The 25686-nt window shown below is 44.2% G+C and overlaps 1 protein-coding gene across 1 annotated transcript; it reads left to right on the plus strand.

The window, feature by feature from the left end:
* Window positions 1-8956: 8956 nt before the first annotated feature.
* rhoub (ras homolog family member Ub) lies at window positions 8957-22098 on the plus strand. Its single transcript, XM_039768044.1, has 3 exons — window positions 8957-9392; window positions 16088-16146; window positions 19638-22098. The coding sequence occupies exons 1-3, from the start codon at window positions 9176-9178 to the stop codon at window positions 20091-20093; spliced, it is 732 nt and encodes a 243-aa protein (XP_039623978.1). The 5' UTR covers window positions 8957-9175; the 3' UTR covers window positions 20094-22098.
* The last annotated feature ends 3588 nt before the right edge of the window (window positions 22099-25686 follow it).

A 25686-nucleotide genomic window follows, 5' to 3' on the forward strand; every position in this document is an offset into this window, starting at 1 on the left:
GCTTAGACAAAAACAAACGTCACGGAGATTTGAGAAGCCATTCAGAGAGCAGGAGCCGAGCGACGCGGCAAAGCGAGGGCTCACAGACACAAAGAGGGCCCGCTTTGTTGTGGCGCCGTGTTGACTTTCCTTCAGTCATCCAAAAGAAAACACGAAGGGTTGTCTTGATTGTAAGATACTGCGGCTGCAGGGTGAGCCGGCGGAGATCAAAAGCAGACGGGTGCGTCCGTAGAAAGTGCCTTCTGAAGCCCGCGGCCGGTCAGCTTGAGGTAGAAACAGAACATGAGCGGAGGGAAGGATCAGCCAATGTGGCCACTGATATTACTATTGTCGCTAAACATAAGAGAGATCTTCTTCTTCTCGTTTGTTTGTCCTGAAAGATCCCCTCATGAATCTTCATGCACCATCAGACATGAGCCAGTGTCTGTCTAGAAAGTCCAGTTACAGCGGCATCTGCTCACACCAGTCAGCTATGGTCAGGGCCATCTTAACAGCTTTGTAGGCCCTGCAGTGCACGGGGACCTCTACATACACAGCCACTCACAGGAATAAAAATGTAAATGGGCGATAAAACGAAACACATAAACTGTTCAAAAAAAATGAAAGGAACACTCGGAAAACACATCGGATCTAAAGGGGAAAACAAATCCTGCCGGCTGTCTCTACTGCTATGGACTGGTAATGTGTTAGGAACGAAAGGATGGCACATCGTGTGATGGGAATGAAAACGATCAACCGACAGAGAGAGGGCTGAACTCAAAGACACCCCCAAAATCAAAGGGACAAAATGATGAGGCAGGCAGGCGAGTCCATTGTGCCAAAATTTCATTGCAGTAACTCCAAATCCTACTCGGTAGTTTGTATGGCCCCCCTACTTGCCTGATAACGTCCTAATGAGATGACGGATGGTGTCCTACATGGGGATCTCCTCCCAGATCTGGACCATAGCATCACTGAGCTCCTGGACAGTCTGAGGTGTCGGATGGACCCAAACGTAACGTCCCACCCAGAGGTGTTCTATTGGATTGAGGTCAGGCGAGTGAGCGTGGGATCAATATAGCGGGTTGGGAAATGACTGACTGATTAAGAAATCAGAAGAGGTCCTTTAAATAAAAAACTGGGTAGTCCTTACATACGCAGAAATATCATTTCAAGGATTAATAGTTAAACCTAAAGATATAAGAAGAGCAGGAGTGTAACAAAAAGAGACTTTTACTTCCTAAGCGATCTGATGTGTAAGCCACGGAAACCAGCCAGAGTAAAACGTGTGCACTGATATGGACGCTGTATGGAAATTCAGTGACCACCCTTTGTGTTTTGATCATTCTGACCAGGCTGTGACAGACGGCCATGCTGGATGCTCCCTCTAATGCCTTGCTGAGGAGAAATGAAAGACTCAATGAGCAGATTTTCTCCTGCAAAAGGTTTTATTAAACCTGTCCCAGTAGAGGAAACGCTTCTTTCTTTAATTAATGTGCTTGATTTCCAGTGCAACTGACAGACGGACAAGCAGGCAGACTAACATGCAGACATACAGATGGACGGCCATACAGGTATTGAGACACACAGATAGATGCTGCAGATGTTCTACCAGGCGGTTGTGGCGAACGCCCTCTTCTACGCGGTGGTGTGCTGGGGTGGCAGCATAAAGATGAAAGTCGCCTCACGCCTGGACAAACCTGTTAAGAAGGCAGGCTCTATTGTAGGATTAAAGTTGGACAGTTTAACATCTGTGGCAGAGCGACTGGCGCTGAGCAGACTCCTGTCAATCATGGAGAATCCACTGCATCCACTGAACAGGATCATCTCCAGACAGAGGAGCAGCTTCAGTGACAGACTGCTGTCACCATCCTGCTCCACTGACAGACTGAGGAGACCCCACACTATGTGACTCTTCAATTCCACCTGAGGGGGTAAATGCGAACATTAATTTTATTTTAAATTTTTTCATTTTTATTTCTATTTAATTTAATATTGTTTTTTGTATCAGTATACTGCTGCTGGATTATGTGAATTTCCCCTTGGGATTAATAAAGTATCTATCTATCTATCTATCTATCTATCTATCAGACAGACAGACAGATGGACAAATATAAAGTCACTGAGACATACAGTTTGACAAGAGGACAAACATACAGACAGGCAGATGGACGAACATACAGACATAGAGAAGGACAGACAGAAGAAGAAATGCACTGCCATATAGACAGACAGGCAGACAAGAGGACAAGCAGACAGACAGACAGACAGATGGATGAATGCACAGGCATTGAGACACACGGACAGACGAACAGATGGACTAACATACACACATATAAAGAAACTAACATACAGACAGACAGACAGACAGATGGGCAAATATAAAGACACTGAGACATACAGACAGACAAGAGGACAAGCATACAGACAGGCAGACAGACAGACAGACAGGCAGGCAGATGGACGAACATACAGACATAGAGAAGGACAGACAGAAGAAGAAACGCACTGCCATATAGACAGACAGACAGATGGACGAACAGATGGACTAACATTCAGCCATTCTGACGGACAAACAGAAATGTGTACAGACAGACTAAAGGACAGATCGACCAACAGACAGATTAACATACAGACATACAGATGGATGACCGGACTGGCATTGAGACAGACAGACAGTCAGACCAGACAAACAGATGGACTCACATGCAGACATACAGAAGATTAAACAGACTGACAGACAGACAGACAGACAGTCAGATGGACTAATGTACAGCTATTTAGACATCAAGACAGACAAACGGGCAGGTGTACAGACAGACAAAAGGATGGACAGACGAACAGACAGACAAACATATGACCGGATGACCGGACCGCCATTGGGACAGACACACAAACAGATGAACAGATGGACTAACATACAGACATACAGAAGGACAGACAGAAAAACAAGTGGACTGGCATACAGACAAAGAAGACAGTCAGATGGATGAACGCACAGGCATTGAGACACACAGACAGACAGACATACAGACAGCATTGGGACACACAGACAGACAGACGGACTTAGAGACTGACACTGTGTGCCGTGTGTGCTCTTCTGCACCTTTCTTGGCCCACCTTTGTCCCATCGATGGCCTGACAGTCAGCGCCCCCCAGGTCTGTTAGTTTGCAGAATTGGTGAGCGGCGCCGCTCTTTTCTGTAAATAACGTTTATCGTTTATGTCAGGTGACGTCTGCATTTCGGCTTTGAAGCTTTGCCGTTCTGATCCTTTTACTCCCACTTTCTGCACCATCTTCCATCTGACCGAAGAAATGCGAGTCCTGGACAGATGAATGGAGGGTCTTTATAAATTGTTTGCATTGATTATTCATTCCCATAATGCACTGATCACAGAAGCCTCACTTCGATCCACCGCCGTTGTGTATTTGCGTTGTCTTTTACTCACAGTGGTGACCTTTGTGATGCGTCACTGGGGGGGCTCCCGGCCTGATCCACCATTTCTATTCTTTATTTGTTTGCCCGAGATGCTCAGGTTCTTTAACTGGTCCACTGATGGCCGTGTCTGCCCAGGTAGCACATGCAGACGCTCAGAAGCTTTCTTCAAACTGATCTTTTTCTAATCAACTTACTTAAACATTTGTTTTTTTTCTTGAGAAGCTCTCCGTTTGCCTTTCACACGCAGGCATCGGCTGGTGGTGGAGGAGATCGTCGCCTCTGTCTGCGTCTTTATGGACAAACTTTCCCAGCACATCAAAGCTCAGAAGTTTGGTCAGTGGGCTGCTAATGAGCTTTGGAGATTTAAAGGCCGGGGGGATCTCTTTGTGAGAGCTCGGGATGGGAGCTGCTATCTCAACACAATGGAAGGCAAATAAGAGCAAGAAGACAGACCCACCATTGAATGTAAATGAGGGGGTCCTGTTCCCAGGCCGGGGAGCCCGCCTCGTGCACCAGGCAAACCCAGGGTGCTCTTCACACAGACTTGTGATTTAAACATGCAGTGTGTGCCCCTGTTTGTCTCAACTGAGTGGTCCACCGGCTGGACACTAGTAAATGAAGAAAGTACAGCAACGCTCGACAGACATCCTGCTGCTGAGAGGAGTGGAGCCCACCGGGCAGCTGACCTCCGTCATGGGGGCCTGAGGTCAGGCATGGCATAAGAAACTGGCTTGAGCCAACACCATGAAAACAATGGCAATGCCAGGCCATCGAGGCAACGTGAGGACATAAAACGCCACCCAGTGAACCCAGTGAATGAGAAGACAAAAAGTCTGAAAGTGGAGGAGGTGAGCATTCATTGTGTAAAAGAGAGCCACAGTGTTGGACACTGGCAGACTGGCACAGCCCATATGCTTCATGGCAGCAAAATACTAGAGGAGCAGGAGAAAAGACTCCTGGGAAATCTGGGATGTGGAAGTGAAGCGTCCCATTGGTGGGACAAAGGTGGAACAACAAAGAGCACACACGGCACACGGTTCTTACTTGAGCATGGGAAAGGCGCTATATAAATAACATGTATTATTATTAATATTATTAGAGAAAAAATAAATATGGAAAGTGGGAGGGAGGGCAACAAACACAGATAAAGAAAGACAAACGGAGACAGAGATGGGTGACTTAAAGATAATAAATATAAATAAGTGAAAAGGTGACTTAAACAAATTGTGTTTGTGTCTGAGATAGCAAAGAAAAAAATCACAAAGGAAATGAGAATAAAATCAGAATAAAATAAAAAGATCACAGAACATCATCATCATCATCATTATTATTATTAGTAGTAGCAGTAGTAGTAGTAGTAACATTCTTAAACCAATTTATCATTATTGCGATTATGATTATGATTATCTGCGGTGGGTTGGCACCCTGCCCAGGATTGGTTCCTGCCTTGTGCCCTGTGTTGGCTGGGATTGGCTCCAGCAGACCCCCGTGACCCTGTATTCGGATTCAGCGGGTTAGAAAATGGATGGATGGATAATAATAATAATGTAATAGGGTCATTGATGTTTTTAATCTGCTTTTTTTATGTATTCATGTTCAATACATTACCATTATTATTACTAATAGCAGTATCAACATTCTATAAATTTAAGTATTTTATAATAATAATAATAATAATAATAATAATAATAATAATAATCATAACATCATATTAAACATGAATGTATAAAAAGCAGTTTAATAACACTTACATACATTCATGTTTAATATAATGTTTTTTTTATTATTATTACATCAGTGTAATCAATGGCTTTTGTATGCATTAATGTTCCATACTTTATTATTATTACTAGTAGTAGTAGTAATAATAGCAGTAGCAATATCATTATCATTTTTAGTAGCAGTAGTGGTAATAGCAGTAGTAGTAGTAGTAATAACATTTTTAAACTAAGTGTATTATTATTAATAATCCATCCATTATCCAACCTGTTATAGCCTAACTACAGGGCCATGGAGGTCTGCTGGAGCCAATCCCAATAATAATAATAATAATAATAATAATAATAATAATAATAATAATAATAATATGCCGATATTAGGATAAGGTCAGGGTCCCAGTGCTCCTGCCTCACTGTACAGACACCAGGGTTCACGTTCGGAGTCCTCCTGGTGAGCAGTTTGCTTGTTCTCTTCATGTCTTTGTGGTTTTCTCCTGGTGCTCCAGTTTTCTCCCACAGTCCAAAGACATGCAAGATAAGAGGATTGATTACCCTAATTTGTTCATAGTGTGTGTGTGTGTGTGTGTGTTTGCCCTGTGATAGACTGGCGCCCTGTCCAGGGTTTGTTCCTGCCTTGTGGCCAATGCTAGTTGTGATAGGCTTCATCATCCTCACCAGGGTCCCTGTTCAGGACTGGGCAGATTAGAAAATGAAAATGAAAATGACAATAGTGTCATTGATGTCTGTAAACTGCTCTTGTATACATGAATATTCAATATGTCATTATTATTATTATTATTATTATTATTACATATTTTTCTGAACACTAAATCCCATATTTTCAGAACTCAGCTGCCCCAATTCATTTATTTAACCTTTAGGCCAACCCTTAACCCATGTTCACTTTGTTAGAAACAATTTGCAGCCCTGATTCACCTTTTCTGTACCTCATTCACCGTTTGCCTTGTGATTCACTTGTGATCCAAAAGGGTAAACTCAGGGGGCAGAACTTGAACACAATTACGGCACAGATGTCACCGTTTCCACTCAATGACTGTGGACTGTCCACAGTTGTTTCTAATGATGTGACGATTCCAACTGAATTGACTATAGGCCAGGGCAGAATGGTGGCACAGGTGGCACAGGTGAGTTTAATGTTGACACCAACAAGAGGAGAAGGAGAAGCAGGAATATGATTGGCCAACGTTCCTTTGTCAAAGTCTCTGACCAACATGATGGCAACGTGACACACTCTGCACAGCCGCAAGTCATCATGCTACCTTGACATCATACAACACCACATACCCTGTTACATTTCTGGGTGGTCTTTGGGGTGTCTTGTTTGAACATGATCATCATGATCATGAGCAGACAAAGCGTCCTGTCTATGCTGCAGTTTAGGACAATGTCAGTTTTCACCGTGATGTTCAGACACAACCAGCAGCTCATACATTTTTGCCTTCCACCGAACTACCCTTTCCATAACCTAATAAATACTGCACCAGGCTTTTAGGTGAAATCCGCCTCATGCTCACCATCTTCCACTAGGGGGAGACAAACGCTCGCCAAACTGCTGAAGCGCGAAGACGCGCAATGCGCGGTCCCGTGAGGCTTTTAAAGCCGCGTCAGACGCCGCGGGGAGACAAAAAGAAAAACGCTTTGTCCCCAAGGAAATCCGCAAATTGACTTTGCCCGCTGAGGAGGGCACTGCGTTTGTTTAAAGCGCTGAAATAAAGTAAAGAATACAGTACTATTTCTGAAATGCTGACCACCAAACGCCACAGCCCTTTTAGATAAATTCAGATTAAACGAAGATTCATATATGTTGTCGTCCACTACACAAAAAGGACACATCAGGCGTCATCTGGATCTAGATGATCATTGGGCGAGGGAACACAATAACAAGCTCCATTTAATTAAAACGCCTGCATTAAAATCTGCGCACAAAAGAGTTCCCATTTAATGACATCGTTTAATCCAATTTTCTGTTCTTGGGGAGCATCGGACATAAAGCAGGAACTAAGCGTAGACGGGCCGGCGCCAGTCCACATCGGGGCGCATACACACCTACTGGTGGGCACTGGCTCAAAAGGGGACAAGGGCCACTATACATAGAACGGTTTAGGACGTCTTTATTCTCGGCACAAATTAGTCCCCACTTTACTTTCTATATGTTTTTAAATTTTTTTTTTTTTTTTGGAAATGTGGGTGTAACTTTAGGGTCATTATAATATTCCCAAACTTGGAAAAAATGTCCATGAATACTGCTGATGCCTAATCTGCAATACTGGCTCCTTAATAGTAATATATGCTTCTTTACTGGGCTGTGCCATTCCTTACACTGTAGAGCCATTGTACTATTTTATTCTGTCAAGGATTCTTTTCATACAAATCTGGTTATTTGTCTTTTGAAAAACTTTTTTAACAGAGTAAGAAAACCTGGACTTAGCCTGAGGTACTTTTGTACATAGGCAGCAAGCGTCCTTTTAAAATCAAGAACCATTACAAAACATTTGTATTTCATAAATCTGTTACCGTCTATGCATGGATATGGACTGTGCAAAAACATCTAAATACACTGAACCTTCATACACATGGGTCTTTTAAGAACCAAAAATGGCATCTCTCTGAAAAAACACTCCGGCAACCTTAGTTTTTAAGAGTGCACTTGCATGGGCCTAAACAGCCAAGTGGTCAACTCACAAAGCATCAAGTCAAAGATTTTTTTCCTCACCAAAAATAACTGTTTTGGGTCAGACATTGAGGGCCCAACCACAACGGAAATTATGACAGTATGATATGGAACCCTGAAATATCATGCAAAAATATGTTAAATATGCGATAGATAGATAGATAGATAGATAGATAGATAGATAGATAGATAGATAGATAGATAGATAGATAGATAGATATGAAAGGCACTATATAATAGATAGATAGATAGATAGATAGATAGATAGATAGATAGATAGATAGATAGATAGATAGATAGATGTGAAAGGCACTATATAACATATAGATTGGAAAGGTATTATATAATAGACAGATGTTCCCATTAAATTCACAATACACTGCTTTGTTTTTGTGTTCAAGGGGTTTAGTTGCCCTTGCACCCTGGTTTGGTCCTCCTGAGTGTGTCCTGCTGTGTAGAGTCTGTGTGTTCTCCCCGTGCGCATGCGTTCTCCCCTTACTGGTGGCCAGCATTATCCTTGCCCGGGGTGTGGGTCAGTGTGCCATGCTGTGCCCAGTCCCGTCTTGGCTAGCGTAGTACAATGTAAAACTTTTAATTGTTATGATTATCGTCTTCTTAAAAACTAAAAATTCAGCTTTGTACACTTTAGTGTGCTAATATATAGTGCCCCCAACCCATTACCCCCCACCGTCCACCCCGTTTCACAGGAGCGGAGGTAGTTTTGTTCGGGCGAGGAGCGCCTCAGTTTCCGTTTTCGGTGTAAACGCTGCCGATCTGCTATCCCGTAACTTCAACAGCTCGTCCGCAGTGTAGCGCTTACAATGAATGAGTCTTTTGCTCCGGCCGCGGCGGTCCCGTCGCTAAGCGCCAGGCACTTCTTGCTGCTGAGGGACACCTTAGGCGGGGGGTTTGGTGGGGTGGGGGGTATGAAGGGGCGGTTCGGACGCTTTTGAAAACCGAGAGGGGGTTGTAACGTATACAAGTCTGTTTCCCCAGCAGGGAACTGATCCGCAATGAACGGAGCGTGAGATGCAGTCAGGGAGGGCTCTGTGCGCCTATTGTGTGGATATTAGGAGGGGGTGGGGGTGGCTGTGGGACGGGCTAAGATAATCAGCTGAGCTTTTTAAACTGACGTTGGGCTGAGGTGGACTTTATTCGCGGTTAGTGAGACGACACGTGAGACTTTTCATCCAAACCCGTCGTCTTTTTTTTTTTTCTTTTTTGTTACTTACACTGATGCCGCTTTCGTGTTGAGAAGGTGTCAACTTGGACCCGAGTTCTTTAATGTTGTAGTTCATCCGCCGTGCGACTCCTGCAATTCTGGAGAGAATCATTGATAGTAGCACGATGCTATCGCAGATGCCCTCGGATTACAGGCCGATTTTTGCCCCGCCGGTGCCCCCCCACAAGCCGAAAGAAAAAAGGTCGTGGGAAGGACAGGAGCGAAACCTGAAATGTGTCCTACTGGGAGACGGGGCCGTGGGCAAGACCAGTTTGGTGGTCAGCTACACTACGAACGGCTATCCAACGAAATACGTGCCCACCGCATTCGACGACTTTTCAGGTAAGACATCGTTAACAGTTCTGGGGGCTACGATGAAGTAGTGCGCGCATTCAGGAGAAGCGCAAGAAACAATGATACAAATAATAAAACCAGTAATAATAATAATAATAATATATGCAGGAGAGCGGTTATATGTGTATGTGTCTATGCGTGTTGATATACCACCGTGTGTGTACATATATATATATATATATCTGGATCTATTCTGTACTTGTATATATTTTATGGTGCATATATAGTATAAGTATGACAGTGTTGTTATTATATAGGTCGGCTGGGTGGCGCATTGGGTAGCAGTGACAACATTCGTTGTCCCCTTGGATTTTTCGCGTTCTCACTTGGCCTACGGGGGTCCCCCTTCCGTATACTCTGGTGTTTTTTTTTCCCACACCCCCCAAAGACATCGTTTGTCAGGTTATTAGGCGACACTAAATTGACCCGTAGTAAGTGTCCCTGGCGACACATTAGAGTCCCACGACTTTAAAAATAAAAGGTGCCTAAGTGCATGTGCGATACCATTTTCTGGCTCCAAATAGCACCATCCACATTCCCATTTATTTATTTAGCTATGAAACATGATCCACAAATAGCCACGATAACCACGATAATTAATGTTGGGGTCCCGCTTTTAAAAAGACTCGTGCTGCACACAATAACACACTCATCATGAATGGTATTTATCTCTTATATCCTGCTAAGTAACATTCGACATTAAAGATTTCCTTTTTTTGTCGTTTTCGAAGCCCAAAGACCCCCGTGTCATATTCGTGGAAATCTTCCCAGAATGAAATGGTTCTTTGTCAAGCGCAGGATTCAAAGAACGGACCACATATCCCAATGAAGTGTCATTTTAGAGCCAGCATTCCTAAGGGTGCCTGCGGAATTTCGGGGTGATGAGCGGATTAATTCATAGATGGGTGCTGTAACTGGATATCCGGATTTATATAAAGAATGGCTTCTTACAAGTGTATGCTCTACGATAGAAGTGCGTCCCGGCCGGCATGGGGTCCCGCCTTGTGTCTTTACTATCGGACAGGCTCTGGCGACCCGTTAAAACGCAAACATATAACACGGACGCGACGCTTAACGGACTCCATGCTTTTGAATGGACTTGCGCAGCTTACGTTAACGTTGTGGTAAATCTGCTCCGCCGCGCCCCCGCGCTTAAACCGCATTAGTGAGAACTCGGGAGTGGCGCGTCACTTGTCTTAGCTTTAAAGTTCGATCGGTCACACTGCCGGCCTTTTAAAGCGGGTGCTGCGCCAATTCGCTGCTTGCTTCCATTTCTCCTCCGTGCTCAGCACTGTAAGCGTTCAAAGAGCTCGGATCGCCATTCATCTGCAGCGTTGACGCTCTGGCGGACCTTTCGCATGCCAGCAGCCTTGTGTTAACGCAGGGGTTCATCTTGGGAAATAACAGCACCTTAAAAGGAGAAATACGGGGGCTCGTTTTAAAGTTGTCTTAGCCACAAAACACGTTTCTTTTCACGCCACCACAGAGACCGTTTGGTGAACTGGCAGCCGGACGGCGGGGTCCTGTTCAGGTTGGGAAACACAATCTGTGGCTTTAAAGTTGGACCTGCCGTGTATAGTAAATGGATGGAAGAATTACTGTTTGGCTAGTAATATTTTATTAGTGTTATAATTCACGCTTATTATGGCGAATCGTCTCAGCACGTCCTTCTAGTGTACTTCACCGTGTAATGAATTACAATCGTTCCCGTTTGCCCAAAATGAGGTTGTGCAGGATGAATGGACGGATTGCATCACACGACTGTGAATTGTATTATTGTAAGACGCCTGATGTTAAGCCGTGAAGAGCGCTTTATAATCGGTCAGTTTGTACATATAGCGCCTAATTCAGACAGCGCTTTACGGGAGCAGACATTATAGCAGAAAATAATAAGCGGAGAAACACCGACGGATACCGGGAGGAGCAGGCAGGGAAACCGTATTTGTAAAATATCAGCCAGTCCTATTTCTAGAGGGTGGAGCCTATCGCAGCTGACATTGGGCGCAAGGCTGGAACAGACCCTGGTCGGGACGCCAGTTCATCGCAATATTTGTAAAATACACTTTACTGTATATAGTTATTTATTTTTAAAGAGCTGTTTTAAGATAAGAGAGAGGAAAAGTGGCGACTTAAGGCGGAGGTCAATAAAGAATTCCCCTCTGTAACTCAGGGAAGATCCTCACAGATGAATGACGTCGAATGTCGCCGACATTTAAGTTACTTCATGTTTTGAAACCGTGAAAGTGCCTCCGGTTTATTTGTAGTGATGCTTTATTTTAATGTTTTTGCCATTGATAATAATTAATCGTATTAATACTGTATTGTGCATAGGCGCAGTAGAAGCGCTGCTGTCTCGCAGTAAGGAGACATGTGGTTCCCTTCCCGGGTCCTCCCTGCGTGGAGTTTGCATGTTCACCCCGTGTCTCCTCCTGGTGCTCCGGTTTCCTCCCACAGCCCAAAGACATGCAGGTTAGGTGCAGTGACGATTCTAAATTGTCCCTAGTGTGTGTGAGTATGCCCTGTGGTGGGCTGGCACCCTGCCTGGGGTTTATTTCCTGCCTTGCGCCCTGTGTTGGCTGGGATTGGCTCCAGCAAACCCCCGTGACCCTGTAGTTAGAATATAGCGGGTTGGAAAATGACTGACTGACTGTATTATGCATCCCTTACTGGTAAGGCTCTATATATGAATCTACAGTATGTACACTCTTCAAAATAATAGTATTTTATTATTTTGGGTTTTATTATTCTGGGTTGCGTGATTCCTTATTGAACCCTTGCAACATTTTGTTCTGGGAAGGGTTCTCTGCATAGGAAGGTGGTCCTTTGTGGTTTGAAAAACTTTCTAATATACTGCCATGAAGTTGGCTCATGAGGGAAGAGTCCTTAAGTTCATGACCCATTGGTGTTTCCTAAATCTCTTATCTATTCACTGAATGGAGCCTGTTACTGATCTAAATAAGTAAAGGGTCTTTCTGGAACCTTCATACGGATGGGGCTTTTGGAAACCAAATATGGCCCCCCTATTTGAAGAACCACTCTGGCACCTTTACTTTTATTAGTGTGTTTATATGTATATTGGGTGGCACGGTGGTGCAGTGGTATACTGTATAGTCCTGCTGCATTGCAACAAAGAGGAAGTGGTTCACATCCCGGGCCCACCTGGTGTGGTTTGCATGTTCTCCCCTTGTTCATGTGGGGTTCCTCTTACAGTCCAAAGACAAACAGGTTAGGTGGACAGGCAATGTTAATGCAACCCATGATGTATGTCTGTGTGTTCACCCAGTGCCATCTTACCAGCATCATAGACCAACAGGCAAAGTGATGCGCTGGGGCCCCTGTGTCGATAACAAAACAGAAACACTCACAAGCATCAGAAACAACACTTGCCCCCAATGCTCCTGAGGCCCCCGGGTAGGTGCCCATTGTGCCCATATGTTAAGATGGCCCTTCACCCTATGATGAATTGGCATCTTGTTTAGGGATAGGCTCCAGCTTCCCCATGAACCTGCTCTGGTTAAAGCAGGCATGGTACATTAATAAATATTTATTATGGGATGTTAAGCAGGAGAATATTGTGCTCACAGCTGCAGGTGACAAAACTCCTTTGGGGAGGCTACTGATTAATATTAAAATAAAATCACCGTCTAAATGTATAAAGTCAGCCCTGAATATATTAAATCTTTATTCATGAATGACTTTTTAAAACATATCCTTATTCCTTGACGGATGCCTTTATCCTTAGCATAGTGTCAGTAGTGGGATTTAAACCCATGACCTCAGGTTTTAAAGTCCAAAGCCTCTTCTCTCAAAAGGCACACTGTCTGTCCCAGGACATAAAACATGATTAAAGTCCAAAATGATTCTTCCGAGCAATGCCATATAGGAAAACCATTTTTAGTACCCTAGATATCCATTCACACGAAAGTTCCAAAAAGAGCCTTTGTTTTGTTGGATCTGTATTGGGCTCCGTAGATAACAATGGATAGATGATAACAAAAGTTTAAAGGACTTTCGCTTCATAATACTGCAGCCATACTAGACATGGACAATTTCATTTTTTTAATTACATATCAGGAAATTTTTCAAATAAACTGCACAAGCAAAGAGTTCTTCTGTCGTTTTTCGGTCAAGCAAGGGTTCTATAAGGAGCCACAGCACCCAGTGGCCGTTTATACGGATTATTTTAGCGCATGCGCTGTGCTGCCGAATGACCAGCGGATTAATTAATGGGTGGATGCTGTGAATGAATATTTAGTTACAGTTATATAATCTATACATGCTACAAAGTGGCTTTGCACGTCACGTGTATGCTCTGCCTCAGATCTGCGTCCCATCCACGAGTGGGTCCTGAATTGCGTCTTTATTAGCAGACAGGTGCTGGCGATCCGCTAAAACTCGAACTCCTTAAAACAGACCCGAGGCTTAAGTGTTGTGCCATTTTAAAGGCATTCCAGGGTTTTAAATCAAAGACTTTATCCCGCTTCTGCGAACCCACTGGGAGGTCTGTGCAGTTCTGGACGGGACGGCGGAGCACATCAGAGACTCCTGGCGACACTCGCACCTACGCGGCAGTCGATGATGGACTTGAAAGAGTTAATGTCATTTGCGTTACAAAGTGAAGCTGTTAAAACACCTCCTTTCTTCCTCACGCATGTAAACAGTCGCTGTGAAGAAGCCCCATTCGTGTTAAAACTGCAGGTATAAGAACGGCTGATTGCGCAAACGATGGCGTGTTTGGTTTGCTTAACTTTAGACCTGCGGTTCCTACAAATCCCAAGTGTTCTGAATGGGCTTGCTGGCTGAAAAGACTAGTCGGGCCCTGTTGCATTTATTTCGTGTGTATTTAAAGGAAGAGGAGACAACACACACACACACACACACACACATTCACGCCGGATTAAATTACGTCATTCTGGTAATGGTCAGTCATTCTAGTAATCTTCGTGGATTATGAACCCGTGAAAAGCGGGGAAAATTCTGGCGTACACCGTGCGGTTGTAACGTCATGCTGGCAAGGTAGCAACTGCCGGTGTCTATGGGCTCAAACCCAGACCCTCCAACGCCCCTCACCCCCACATTGCCCGTGCCGATCGGCGCGCTTTCTCTCAGCTGTCCGTACTGTCACATAAAATGCGCGCACACTCACAAAGATGACCCCCTCATCTCCCCGGTCTAACGCTGCTGTGATTTCTCGTTATGTTTAATGGACATATCGAACTCATTTTGTCCATCATCGCTAGAATTTTGGAAAGTTGTTTTCCTCCTTTTTTAACAATAGGCTGACAGATCAACCCCTTCGTAAATGCAGCAGACTCGCTGGCTCCTACCCCTCACCCTTGACCCGACCACCGTGAGACGCTACGCTGTTTTTTCCGTTCGGCTCCACGAGGTTTCCAGCGCCGTCCGATAAGAGCTGCCCATCCCCCGATCTGCAGGAGCGATTGTTGTCCTGTTTTTTTTTTTTTTCCGAATGGATCTGTCGGGACGGGTGGGATCCTATGGTTTGAATTTCAAAGACTCTCCATTTAAACAATCAGATTGACGGTGAGGGGTTGTCACCATTACGTTTATCACCTTCCAAAGTATATAGTTTAATCGCTGAGTTCGGCAAACGGGAATCTAAATCAACAAAACTGGCATCCAAGCGTTTTTTTGAAATCGCCAATCCGATTTTAGGCTAACGCGGGGAGCAGGAACTAACACCGGACGGGATGCCATTAGGGCACACATTTTGTGCACGGCCTCCGGTGTCGAGGCGCCATTTGGGAGGCTGCTGATTAATATGGCAATATAGTCCAGTTTACACACCATTTATTCATATATCGCCTTGAATAATGTTGAAAGGTAAAGTGCACATTTGCCATGCAACACTATTTATTTTATACAGAGCCTTGAATGATATTAAAAGATATTTAAATATGGACTGCAATACTACTTATTTATATAGCGCCTTGAATGACGCTAAAAGATATCTAAAGTTGCAATGCAGGACTATTTGTTTATAAAGCTCCTTGATTGATGTAAAGAGGTATTTTAATTTACAGTACAACACTATTTATATAGTGCCTTGAATTATGTTAAAAGGTGTTAAAGTGTACAATGCAACAATATTTATATAGCGCCTTGAATGACGCTAAAAGATATTTAAATATACAATGCAGCTCTATTATTCATAGAGCATCTTTAATGATGTTAAGAGATGTTTAAATGTACAATGCAACACTATTTATTCATTTAGTGCCTTGATTGATGTAAAGAGGTATTTAAATTTACAGTAAAACACTATATAGCGCCTTGAAAAACGCTAAAAGATATTTAAATATACAATGCAACACTATTTATTTATATAGCGCCTTGACTGCTGTAAAGGGATATTTAAATTTACAATGCAATACTATTTATATAAAGCCTTGAATGACACTAAAAGACATTTAAAGTTGCACTGCAGCACTGTTTATTCATATAGCCCCTTGAATGATGTTAAAAGGTGTTCAGCGCTGGATTCGGATCCATGAGCGCTAACCGCTGCGCCGCCATGCCTCCCCATAGTCTCTTTCTGTTGCTTCTTCCATGTTATCGAGCCTACAGCCTCTCAGACTTTTTGCAGTTATTTTTTTATAATCCCCCATTTTGTTTTGAGCTTGCACAGCCTAACCCCGTGTACCCTTCTTTGTTTATTTCAGCTGTCGTTCAAGTGGATGGGACCCCAGTCAGATTACAGCTGTGTGACACTGCCGGACAGGTGAGTCCTTGGCTCTACTTTTTGACTGAATTCCTTTAACCTGTAAATAATATTCAGTGTTGTTTATGTTGAATCGTTCCGGCGAGAAGTTCAAGAGGAAGGACAGTCCATCATCAGTGGCACAATGGCACCTCGTCCACTTTCCTTTCCTTTCCCTTTGCAGTAATCAATCGGGCACGATGCCGGAGAGGTGGGCTGGGGCTTCAATATAGTCCTGCGACCCCAAACTGCACACACCAGTTTTTCAGTTTAATCGTGATGTGTGACGTACCGTCCTTCATGACTTGCGGCGCCTGAGTGCGTTTAAGTAAATCCTTCCGTCAGCTTCTTTATTCGTACTGCAGGCTGTAAACCCGTCGCACTCACTTGCGGTTTGATGATGGTGTACGCTAAACGACCCCAAATGTTATCTTTGTCCTTTTTCATATTTTCCATGCTGTCAGTATGCAATAGGAAAAATATACAAAGTCGAAGAGCTCTGGAAGGATTCTCTAGATATGATGTAGGAAAATGCAGAAGTGTTTCCAGTAAGCTTGCCAAAAGCATCTGCGGGACAGCGCGGGCTTGTGCGCGTTCGCGGCTTTATGACGGCAATTAAATAAAAAAAAAAGGGACGGAGTCTGTTCGGATGCCAGCGCGTCACTTCGCACACAAGCTCACGATTTGCCTATCAAATAAAATGAATGTCTGATTTGCGTAGTTTTGAGGGTCAGCATAGAAAAACAGATAAGAGTGCAACACAAAGTTAAGCAGCTTAGAAAAGGGTGAACTTCACTCCCCTTATAATAAGAATGGCATGCTGGCGTCAACCGGTGTCCGAGGTTTACTGACGCGCTCTCCCCCTCTTGCACATTTGGACAGGCACTGAAGGTCAGGACACATGCAGATGTTTCCACACAACTGATGCATCAAGCGCCCGCCCCCCTGGTGTCTCATGCTGGGGTCACTGTTTGGAGTTCTTGTCCTTTTTCAAGGAGTGCCATTTTCTTAGTCTTCTGATATAATGTAATGGCGTTTAGGGACCATGGGTGTTGGTGGTTGATGTTCCGTTTCGGTTAGCTGGTGATTCCACACTGGTCCTGGTTGCTGCTGTGGTCTGTGTTTGGTGTAATAATAATAATAATAATAATAATAATAATAATAATAATAATAATGGGCAGCACGGTAGCGCAGTGGTAGTGCTGCTGCCTCACAGTTAGGAGACTCCCTGCATGGAGTTTGCATGTTCTCCCCATGTCTGCGTGGGTTTCCTCCGGGCGCTCCGGTTTCCTCCCGCGGTCCAAAGACATGCAGGTTAGGTGGATTGGCAGTTCTAAATTGGCCCTAGTGTGTGGTTGGTGTGTGGGTGTGTTTGTGTGTGTCCTGTGGTGGGTTGGCACCCTGCCCAAGATTGGTTCCTGCCTTGTGCCCTGTGTTGGCTGGGATTGGCTCCAGCAGACCCCCGTGACCCTGTATTCGGATTCAGCGGGTTAGGAAATGGATGGATAATAATAATAATAATAATAATAATAATAATAATAATAATAATAATAATAATAACAATACTTTACGTTCATATAGTGCTTTTCATAGGGAGTGTGGAGCCACTTCAGCCCACAGCAATGTGTTGCATCCATCTGGATGATGCGACGGCAGCCATTATTGCACCACTGCACTCACCACACGTGAGTTTTTAGATGGTGAAGGGGTGAAAGAGAGAGAGAGATAGCCAATTAGAGACAGGGGATGATTAGGGGGCCATGGTGGGCAATTTAGCCTGGACATTGGGATCAACACTACTCTTTATGAAGGCTACGCACGGATCTTTAATGCTTAGAGAGTCAGGACCTCATCTGAAGGACGTCACCATTTTTACAGCCCAGTGCCCCATCACTGCACTGGGGGGCATTGGGATCCCCACTCAGATCACAGGGTAAGCATCCCCTGCTGGTCGCACGAACACCTTCTTCCAGCAGCAACCCAAGCTTTTTCCTAGATGGTCTCCCATCCAAGTCCTAGCTGGGCCTTGAAAGAAACCAACCAGCAAACCAGTAGATAGGCAAGGGAAAGAATAACTAAAAGCCCTGGCAAATAAACCAAAGCATACAGGGGTGAACTTATAAATAGACACAAGTAAATATTAGGTGTAAAGGCGTGTACAGTAAAAACTCAATTCTAAAAAGAATAGAAAATGATCTGCTAGTGAATGAGCAGACAAAACAAACTCGTCAAGCAGGCAAATGACTACACAGATAGATAACAATAAGCCAAAAGAGCAGATAAGGACAAAGGAGTGAAGAAATACACAAATAGGGCGAATCAGGCAAACAAATGTAAAATAGTAAGTTTGGGAATGTGAAAATAAAGAGAGCAAATACATACATAAAGAAGCCAAATAAATGAAAAAAATATATATTATTATTCCATTTTGTTATAGGACGTCCATTAAGGTGAATTAGGCATTGACCTAGTGTGCAGATCATAAGACGGCGAAACCCGGCCAAGGGGGTTAGCTGCCAAACAGTTAGCTGGCACACCAATGAGCTTGGCATAGGGCGCAAAATAATGTAGCACTGGCACTGAGTCTGTGAAACACGAATCTTCAGACAGATGACACGCTTCTCTTCCATTGGTGAGATCCAAAACACGTGTGTTCCGTGTTCCTCGTCATTGCCTTGTATGCCTTATGCGTCCAGATGAGCATTCATTGGTTGTCAGCCGTCGTGCACACAGTGGCCACACCTACAACTAAAGACCAGTTCAAACCTGTTTTCATACCTTCCGTCTGTGGGGTCCATTCCTTATTTCTCATATGGTGCATTCTACATGTTGAGCATTCATTGGTTGTCAGCCGTCGTGCACACAGTGGCCACACCTACGACTAAACACCCAGTCAAACCTGGGTGAGTGGTGGACTGAGTTGCCGGGCGTGCCATACTAGATGCCCACACATCACAGGAGCATGCTGCCAACTGTGTATGGAAACGAAAGTCGCTGGAAAGTTTGTCTAATGTGATATGGCCTTATTAGGCCATGAAAAGGTGGGAACATCCAATAGGTAACAAAATGTCGACAGAGTTCAATCAACGATTAATACCCAGACATAATAATCCATCATAATCCCCAACTCCCCATCATGATGTCCAGAGCCTGTTCTAAGCTCAGCAAAAATTCTGGGAGATATCAAAAACACCATAAAATGTCCACAAAGGGGAGGATAACTGCCAACCCCTGGCATGTTGTGAAGGTTGAAAGAAACTGAAATTTGCTCCATAATAGTGAGGTCTGGTGGTAAGTGAGGAATGGAAGCCTTCTGTCCACAAAGCCACCAATTGATCCTGCAGGTATGGACGAGGCTGGCCACGTGTGTCTATAGCAGTATTGACTGCTTAAAAAATAAGATAGCAAGGTATGGAGAACTCAAAAAGTTACTAACGTGATTTGGCGGGTGGACATTGGATGTGGACGGCTCACTCTTTTAAGACCCCATCTTTGTCTTCTTCCTCTTTCAGGACGAGTTTGACAAGCTCCGGCACTTCTGCTATCCTCGAGCCGACGCCCTCCTCCTCTGCTTCAGTGTCGTCAACCCGGCTTCATTCCAGAACATATGGGAGAAATGGGTTCCTGAAATCCGGCGGCACTGCCCTCTGGTGCCTGTCATCCTGGTGGGCACCCAATGTGACCTGAGGCAAGACGTTAAGGTTCTGATTGAGCTCAACCGGCGGCAGGAGAAGCCCGTGTCCGAGAGCGGCGCTCGAGCCCTGGCCGAGAAAGTGGGCGCAATCTGCTACGTGGAGTGCTCAGCGCTGACCCAGAAGAACCTGAAGGAGGTCTTTGACGTCGCCATCTCTTCCGGCCTGCGCTTCTCCGAGAGGAGGGCACGCAAGGAGAGGAAGATGAGGAACACGGCGGACAAAATGAAAACGCTCTCCAAGTCCTGGTGGAAGAAATATGTCTGCATCCAGTGACATCGGGGCCAGGGGGGACAGCGGGGGAGGGGCAGGACCTGAATGAGGGGGGAGGGGCAGACTTTTTTAAAATTAAGACCATACAAGGCTCCTCCCCCTTTTTTCTATCCTCCATCTCAAAAATGCTGGCCCAGCTCAGTTGCTCTTGGATGCTACATCTACTCACCCTGTTTGCACTAAATTATGGATCTGCAATAAATTTCTTCTTCTTCTTCTCAGAGTGGAGGGAAGTCTTTAAGTCCTATGGATTTCCACTTAAATGCAGAAGCAATATGTGACTCCTAGAATCCGTGGTGGCGCCGCTCCAATGGACGCTGCTCCGGCTGCAGCCCCTTTGCCTCACCACCTCTCTCTCTCTCTGCTGCCCTCTTGTGGCCACCCAGGGAGCGGCAGGACCAAAATAAATCTGTTCCCGAATGTGACCACAGCCACAACCCACAAGACATCCTGCTGACCGCTAGGGGACAGGCGTTATGTAAAATAGCATTGAGCTTCTCATTTTTAAGAAGCGTCTTTTTAAAAAAATATATTTTAAGTTTGGTAATGATGTGTATCAGTGATTAAAACCTGATGGTATCTGGAGGGGAAGCAATGTGAATGACTGGCTATGATTTGGTCGGAAAAGGCACAGTGAAAACAAACAAAAGTGAATCAGCCAGGCAGTTAGTCAGAATTTATATTATATGGTGCCTTTAATCCGAAGGGGTCTGATTAAAAGGAGAGGGAGGCGGGAGGTTGAAATGGACGAGCTGGTTGGTTGTACCATTTATTATTATTATTATTATTGTTATTATTATTATTATTACTTAACCCTCAACTGTTTCTATTGAAAAGATCTTAGTCTTTATATAGCGCCTTTCAAAATGAGGAATTGGGTGTAGAACGCCTGATTCATCTCACCCACTAAGTTCACGTCATGCCAAATGCAATGGCAGGATCCGAATACTCAGATGTGAGCTGTTTGATGGCCGCTTTACCGAGCAGTCAATGGCCAGTGAGTAAAAATCATTAAAACAGAAGTTATATGGCGCCTTTTATTAGTGCACACCAGCTATTAAATTAAATCACATGTAGTATAAATTCAAGTTTGTTGAGTGAATCTTTACTTTATATAGTGCGTTTCACTTTTAAAAATCATTTGAACTAAATTATTTTGAATGATCGAGCTGAGCCTTGTATTATATAGCGCCTTTCTCACTGTGTATTTAAAGTTATGGAGATGCTGTCTGATTATAGATTCTGTAAGTGGGGCTGTATAAAACAAAGGTCCAGTCATTGGAATTTTTTGTATAATGTTTATGCTATTATACAGTGATAAAGTGATTAAAGCTTTGGACTCCAAACCCAGAAACGGTGGGTTAAAATCCCACTACTGACACCGTGTGACCCTGAGCCAGTCACTTCACCTGTCTATGTGATTCAAGGTGCAACCAGTTGTACCTCAAATGTTATGAAACCTGCGGTGGGCTGGCGCCCTGCCCGGGGTTTGTTTCCTGCCTTGTGCCGTATGTTGGCTGGGATTGACTCCAGCAGACCCCTGCGACCCTGTAGTTAGGATATTGTGGGTTGGATAATGGATGGATGGATGTTATAAAACACCATCCAAAAACAATAGTTTCCAATCTCAAAATTATTAATTCAGTTAAAGTCGAAATGGGGTACTCATCCATACAGTAAAGGAAGTGTGAGGATGGCAGTTCAGTGCCCACCAGTCTGCTCAATCATAGTCAACACAGGACAAAGTGTGCTGTTATGCTGTTATCTCTAACCTTAGTGGGCGGACCCAGGTGTTTCCATTCCTCCGCCCCTTTCCCTTTCCCCGCCTCTTTCCCACTCCTATTGGTCAGGGTTTATCACTGATACCGGGCTGTGCCAAAATTTTACATTGCAGTCATTTCAGTTTTGTTTTTTATTTCTCGTGAGGTTCAATCCTACCTGCTTTGTAAGCAGAAATGTTCTTGGACTTTGTCGATATTTAACGATGAAATAAAGAAAATAAAGGAAGGATTCCGTTGTTGGCCTATTTATTTGAGCTGTGCCTCCTATCGATGGACCTGCTTAAGCTGGTTTTGTCTTTTGCGATGCTGTTTGTTCAGTCTGGTTGAGTTGCCAGTCCATTGTGGCGCCAAGTTAATTTGCTGGCACAGGTGGCCATTCTGAATGGATGGAGGAGGAGGAGGAGGAAGAGGAGGAGAGATCATCAGGTGGTTACTAACCTTCACTGAGTGTTTCAACCCATAACCACAACACTACTCTCCAGTCAGAGGGTCTGCGGTGGTGGACAATCACTTCCGCTGCCCTCCAGACCTCCACCTAAAGTGCCTCCCACCATCTTAAACAAGTGCCAACAGCAAGCTCTGCATGAAGTTTTCTTCTCATGGCCTCTCACTCCAGTTCTTGTTAGCAGGATCCACACCGACTTGTCAGAACCTCTCAACTGTTGACCACCCCTTATCCTGACATTCCTGGGCAAGCTTCTGTCTCCCTGCTGCTTTCTTCCAGCCCTCCTCCCACGTTCAACCAACATTCTAATGTCTGGTCCTGGTGTTGTGGGCCGTATGGAACTTTTGATCTTCTCCCACCCTAGGGTTTGACTGCAGGGGGTCTGACTTGGCCACGTCTTCTTCTGTTATGTGATGTCTTTACCTTTGCAAGTTGTTTCTTCCACTTGTCCAAGTTCTCTACTACACGCCTAATTCTGTGTCACTGAATGACCACTTTGGGGTTTGAACCCGGGACTCTGCAGTGGGGAGGTTGACACATCTCCCAAACTTTTCTTCTTTCCGTCTCTCTTCAAAAGTTGACAGCAGTGAGCGTGGGGCCCCCAGGATGAGACATCACACACATAACAAGACATCAAGAGATGACTTCATCCTTGGAGTGCCTGCAGAGCCGGCTGGGCGGCTTCTGTTTGTATGATTTCAAGTTGGCTCAAGCCCCCGCATGCCTGCCGCCTTCCGCTGCTTTGCTTCTTTCTCCTCTGTTGTTCGGCTTCGCCTCGCGCTGCCCGTCGTAAGCTGCTTGTGAATTCCTTGGCTCTCCTTGGCTGCTTGCTCACCACGTGCTTGGAGACCCAAACAGACCCATCTGGTGGTGTGCCGTGTGACTGTGGCCTCCCCCCAAACCAAGCGGCCGAGACATCGGACTTTTTAAAGGCACAAGGTTGTCAGCTCAGTCCTCACCAGGCCTGGACCATTAACTGAATGATGGGATCGTATACAGTGGTGTGAAAAACTATTTGCCCCCTTCCTGATTTCTTATTGTTTTGCATGTTTGTCACACAAAATGTTTCTGATCATCAAACATTTAACCATTAGTCAAATATAACACAAGTAAACACAAAATGCAGTTTTAAATGATGGTTTTATTATTTAGGAGAAAAAATCCAAACCTACATGGCCCTGTGTGAAAAAGTAATTGCCCCCTGAACCTAATAACTGGTTGGGCCACCCTTAGCAGCAATAACTGCAATCAAGTGTTTGCGATAACTTGCAATGAGTCTTTTACAGCGCTCTGGAGGAATTTTGGCCCACTCATCTTTGCAGAATTGTTGTAATTCAGCTTTATATGAGGGTTTTCTAGCATGAACCGCCTTTTTAAGGTCATGCCATAGCATCTCAATTGGATTCAGGTCAGGACTTTGACTAGGCCACTCCAAAGTCTTCATTTGGTTTTTCTTCAGCCATTCAGAGGTGGATTTGCTGGTGTGTTTTGGGTCATTGTCCTGTTGCAGCACCCAAGATCGCTTCAGCTTGAGTTGATGAACAGATGCCCGGACATTCTCCTTCAGGATTTTTTGGTAGACAGTAGAATTCATGGTTCCATCTATCACAGCAAGCCTTCCAGGTCCTGAAGCAGCAAACAACCCCAGACCATCACACTACCACCACCATATTTTACTGTTGGTATGATATTCTTTTTCTGAAATGCTGTGTTCCTTTTACGCTAGATGTAACGGACATTTGCCTTCCAAAAGTTCAACTTTTGTCTCATCAGTCCACAAGGTATTTTCCCAAAAGTCTTGGCAATCATTGAGATGTTTCTTAGCAAAATTGAGACGAGCCCTAATGTTCTTTTGCTTAACAGTGGTTTGCGTCTTGGAAATCTGCCATGCAGGCCGTTTTGCCCAGTCTCTTTCTTATGGTGGAGTTGTGAACACTGACCTTAATTGAGGCAAGTGAGGCCTGCAGTTCTTTAGACGTTGTCCTGGGGTCTTCTGTGACCTCTCGGATGAGTCGTCTCTGCACTCTTGGGGTAATTTTGGTTGGCCGGACACTCCTGGGAAGGTTCACCACTGTTCCATGTTTTTGCCATTTGTGGATAATGGCTCTCACTGTGTTTCGCTGGAGTCCCAAAGCTTTAGAAATGGCTTTTTAACCTTTACCAGACTGATAGATCTCAATTACTTCTGTTCTCATTTGTTCCTGAATTTCTTTGGATCTTGGCATGATGTCTAGCTTTTGAGGTGCTTTTGGTCTACTTCTCTGTGTCAGGCAGCTCCTATTTCAGTGATTTCTTGATTGAAACAGGTGTGGCAGTAATCAGGCCTGGGGGTGGCTATGGAAATTGAACTCAGGTGTGATACACCACAGTTAGGTGATTTTTGAACAAGGGGGCAATTACTTTTTCACACAGGGCCATGTAGGTTTGGATTTTTTCTCCCTAAATAATAAAACCATCATTTAAAACTGCATTTTGTGTTTACTTGTGTTATATTTGACTAATGGTTAAATGTGTTTGATGATCAGAAACATTTTGTGTGACAAACATGCAAAAAAATAAGAAATCAGGAAGGGGGCAAATAGTTTTTCACACCACTGTATATGAAGCAATTAAAGATGGCGCTCATCATACAAACACTATATAGAATAAGTGAGATGATATGGAGGTCTGTGTGGCTCCAAAGCCTGGGTTCAAATCCTGCTCGGGAGTCTGGGTGGGTTTGCCTTCTTTTGCACAACTTCATTGGCCTGATTGGCAGCCCACTGAATACAAAAGGGTGCCCTGTGATGGACTGGCAGCCACCACGGGCCTACCATTGTCATGACGTCATATCTCCTCTCCAGCCTACCCATCACAATATAGACTTCCAGAATAAAACCAGCGCTGGTCACCTACAGGAATTCTCAGATGACTCCTCCATCATACACTGCACTGAACCCCTGGACACATAAGGAGATGTTGTGGGCCCTGTGGATGCCATCATGATAATTCCCCTCCAGGTGGTGGGTGCTCTTTTGGAGTAATTTTAACCACAGGCTTATTCCTCCAAGGTGGGCTAAGAAGTGCCTTTGGGGGTCTTTTCTGTCCACAGTTATCACACAATTCATTGCTTCCTCCAGACATCCCAAAACACATATGTGAACTGCATTTCTGCACAAGCATGTATTAATTATAGATCATTTATTTATTTATCTATCTATTGATTAATTGGACTGTGAGCCTGTATCTTTGTTATTTTTCTATGTTTCTGCTGCTGTATGTATTTAAATATTATATGTTGCATACTGTATAATGTGTGTATGTATGTATATATATATATATATATATATATATATATATATATATATATATATATATATATATATATATA

This window comes from Polypterus senegalus, chromosome 11 (genome assembly GCF_016835505.1).
Source record: "Polypterus senegalus isolate Bchr_013 chromosome 11, ASM1683550v1, whole genome shotgun sequence".
NCBI lineage: Eukaryota > Metazoa > Chordata > Cladistia > Polypteriformes > Polypteridae > Polypterus > Polypterus senegalus.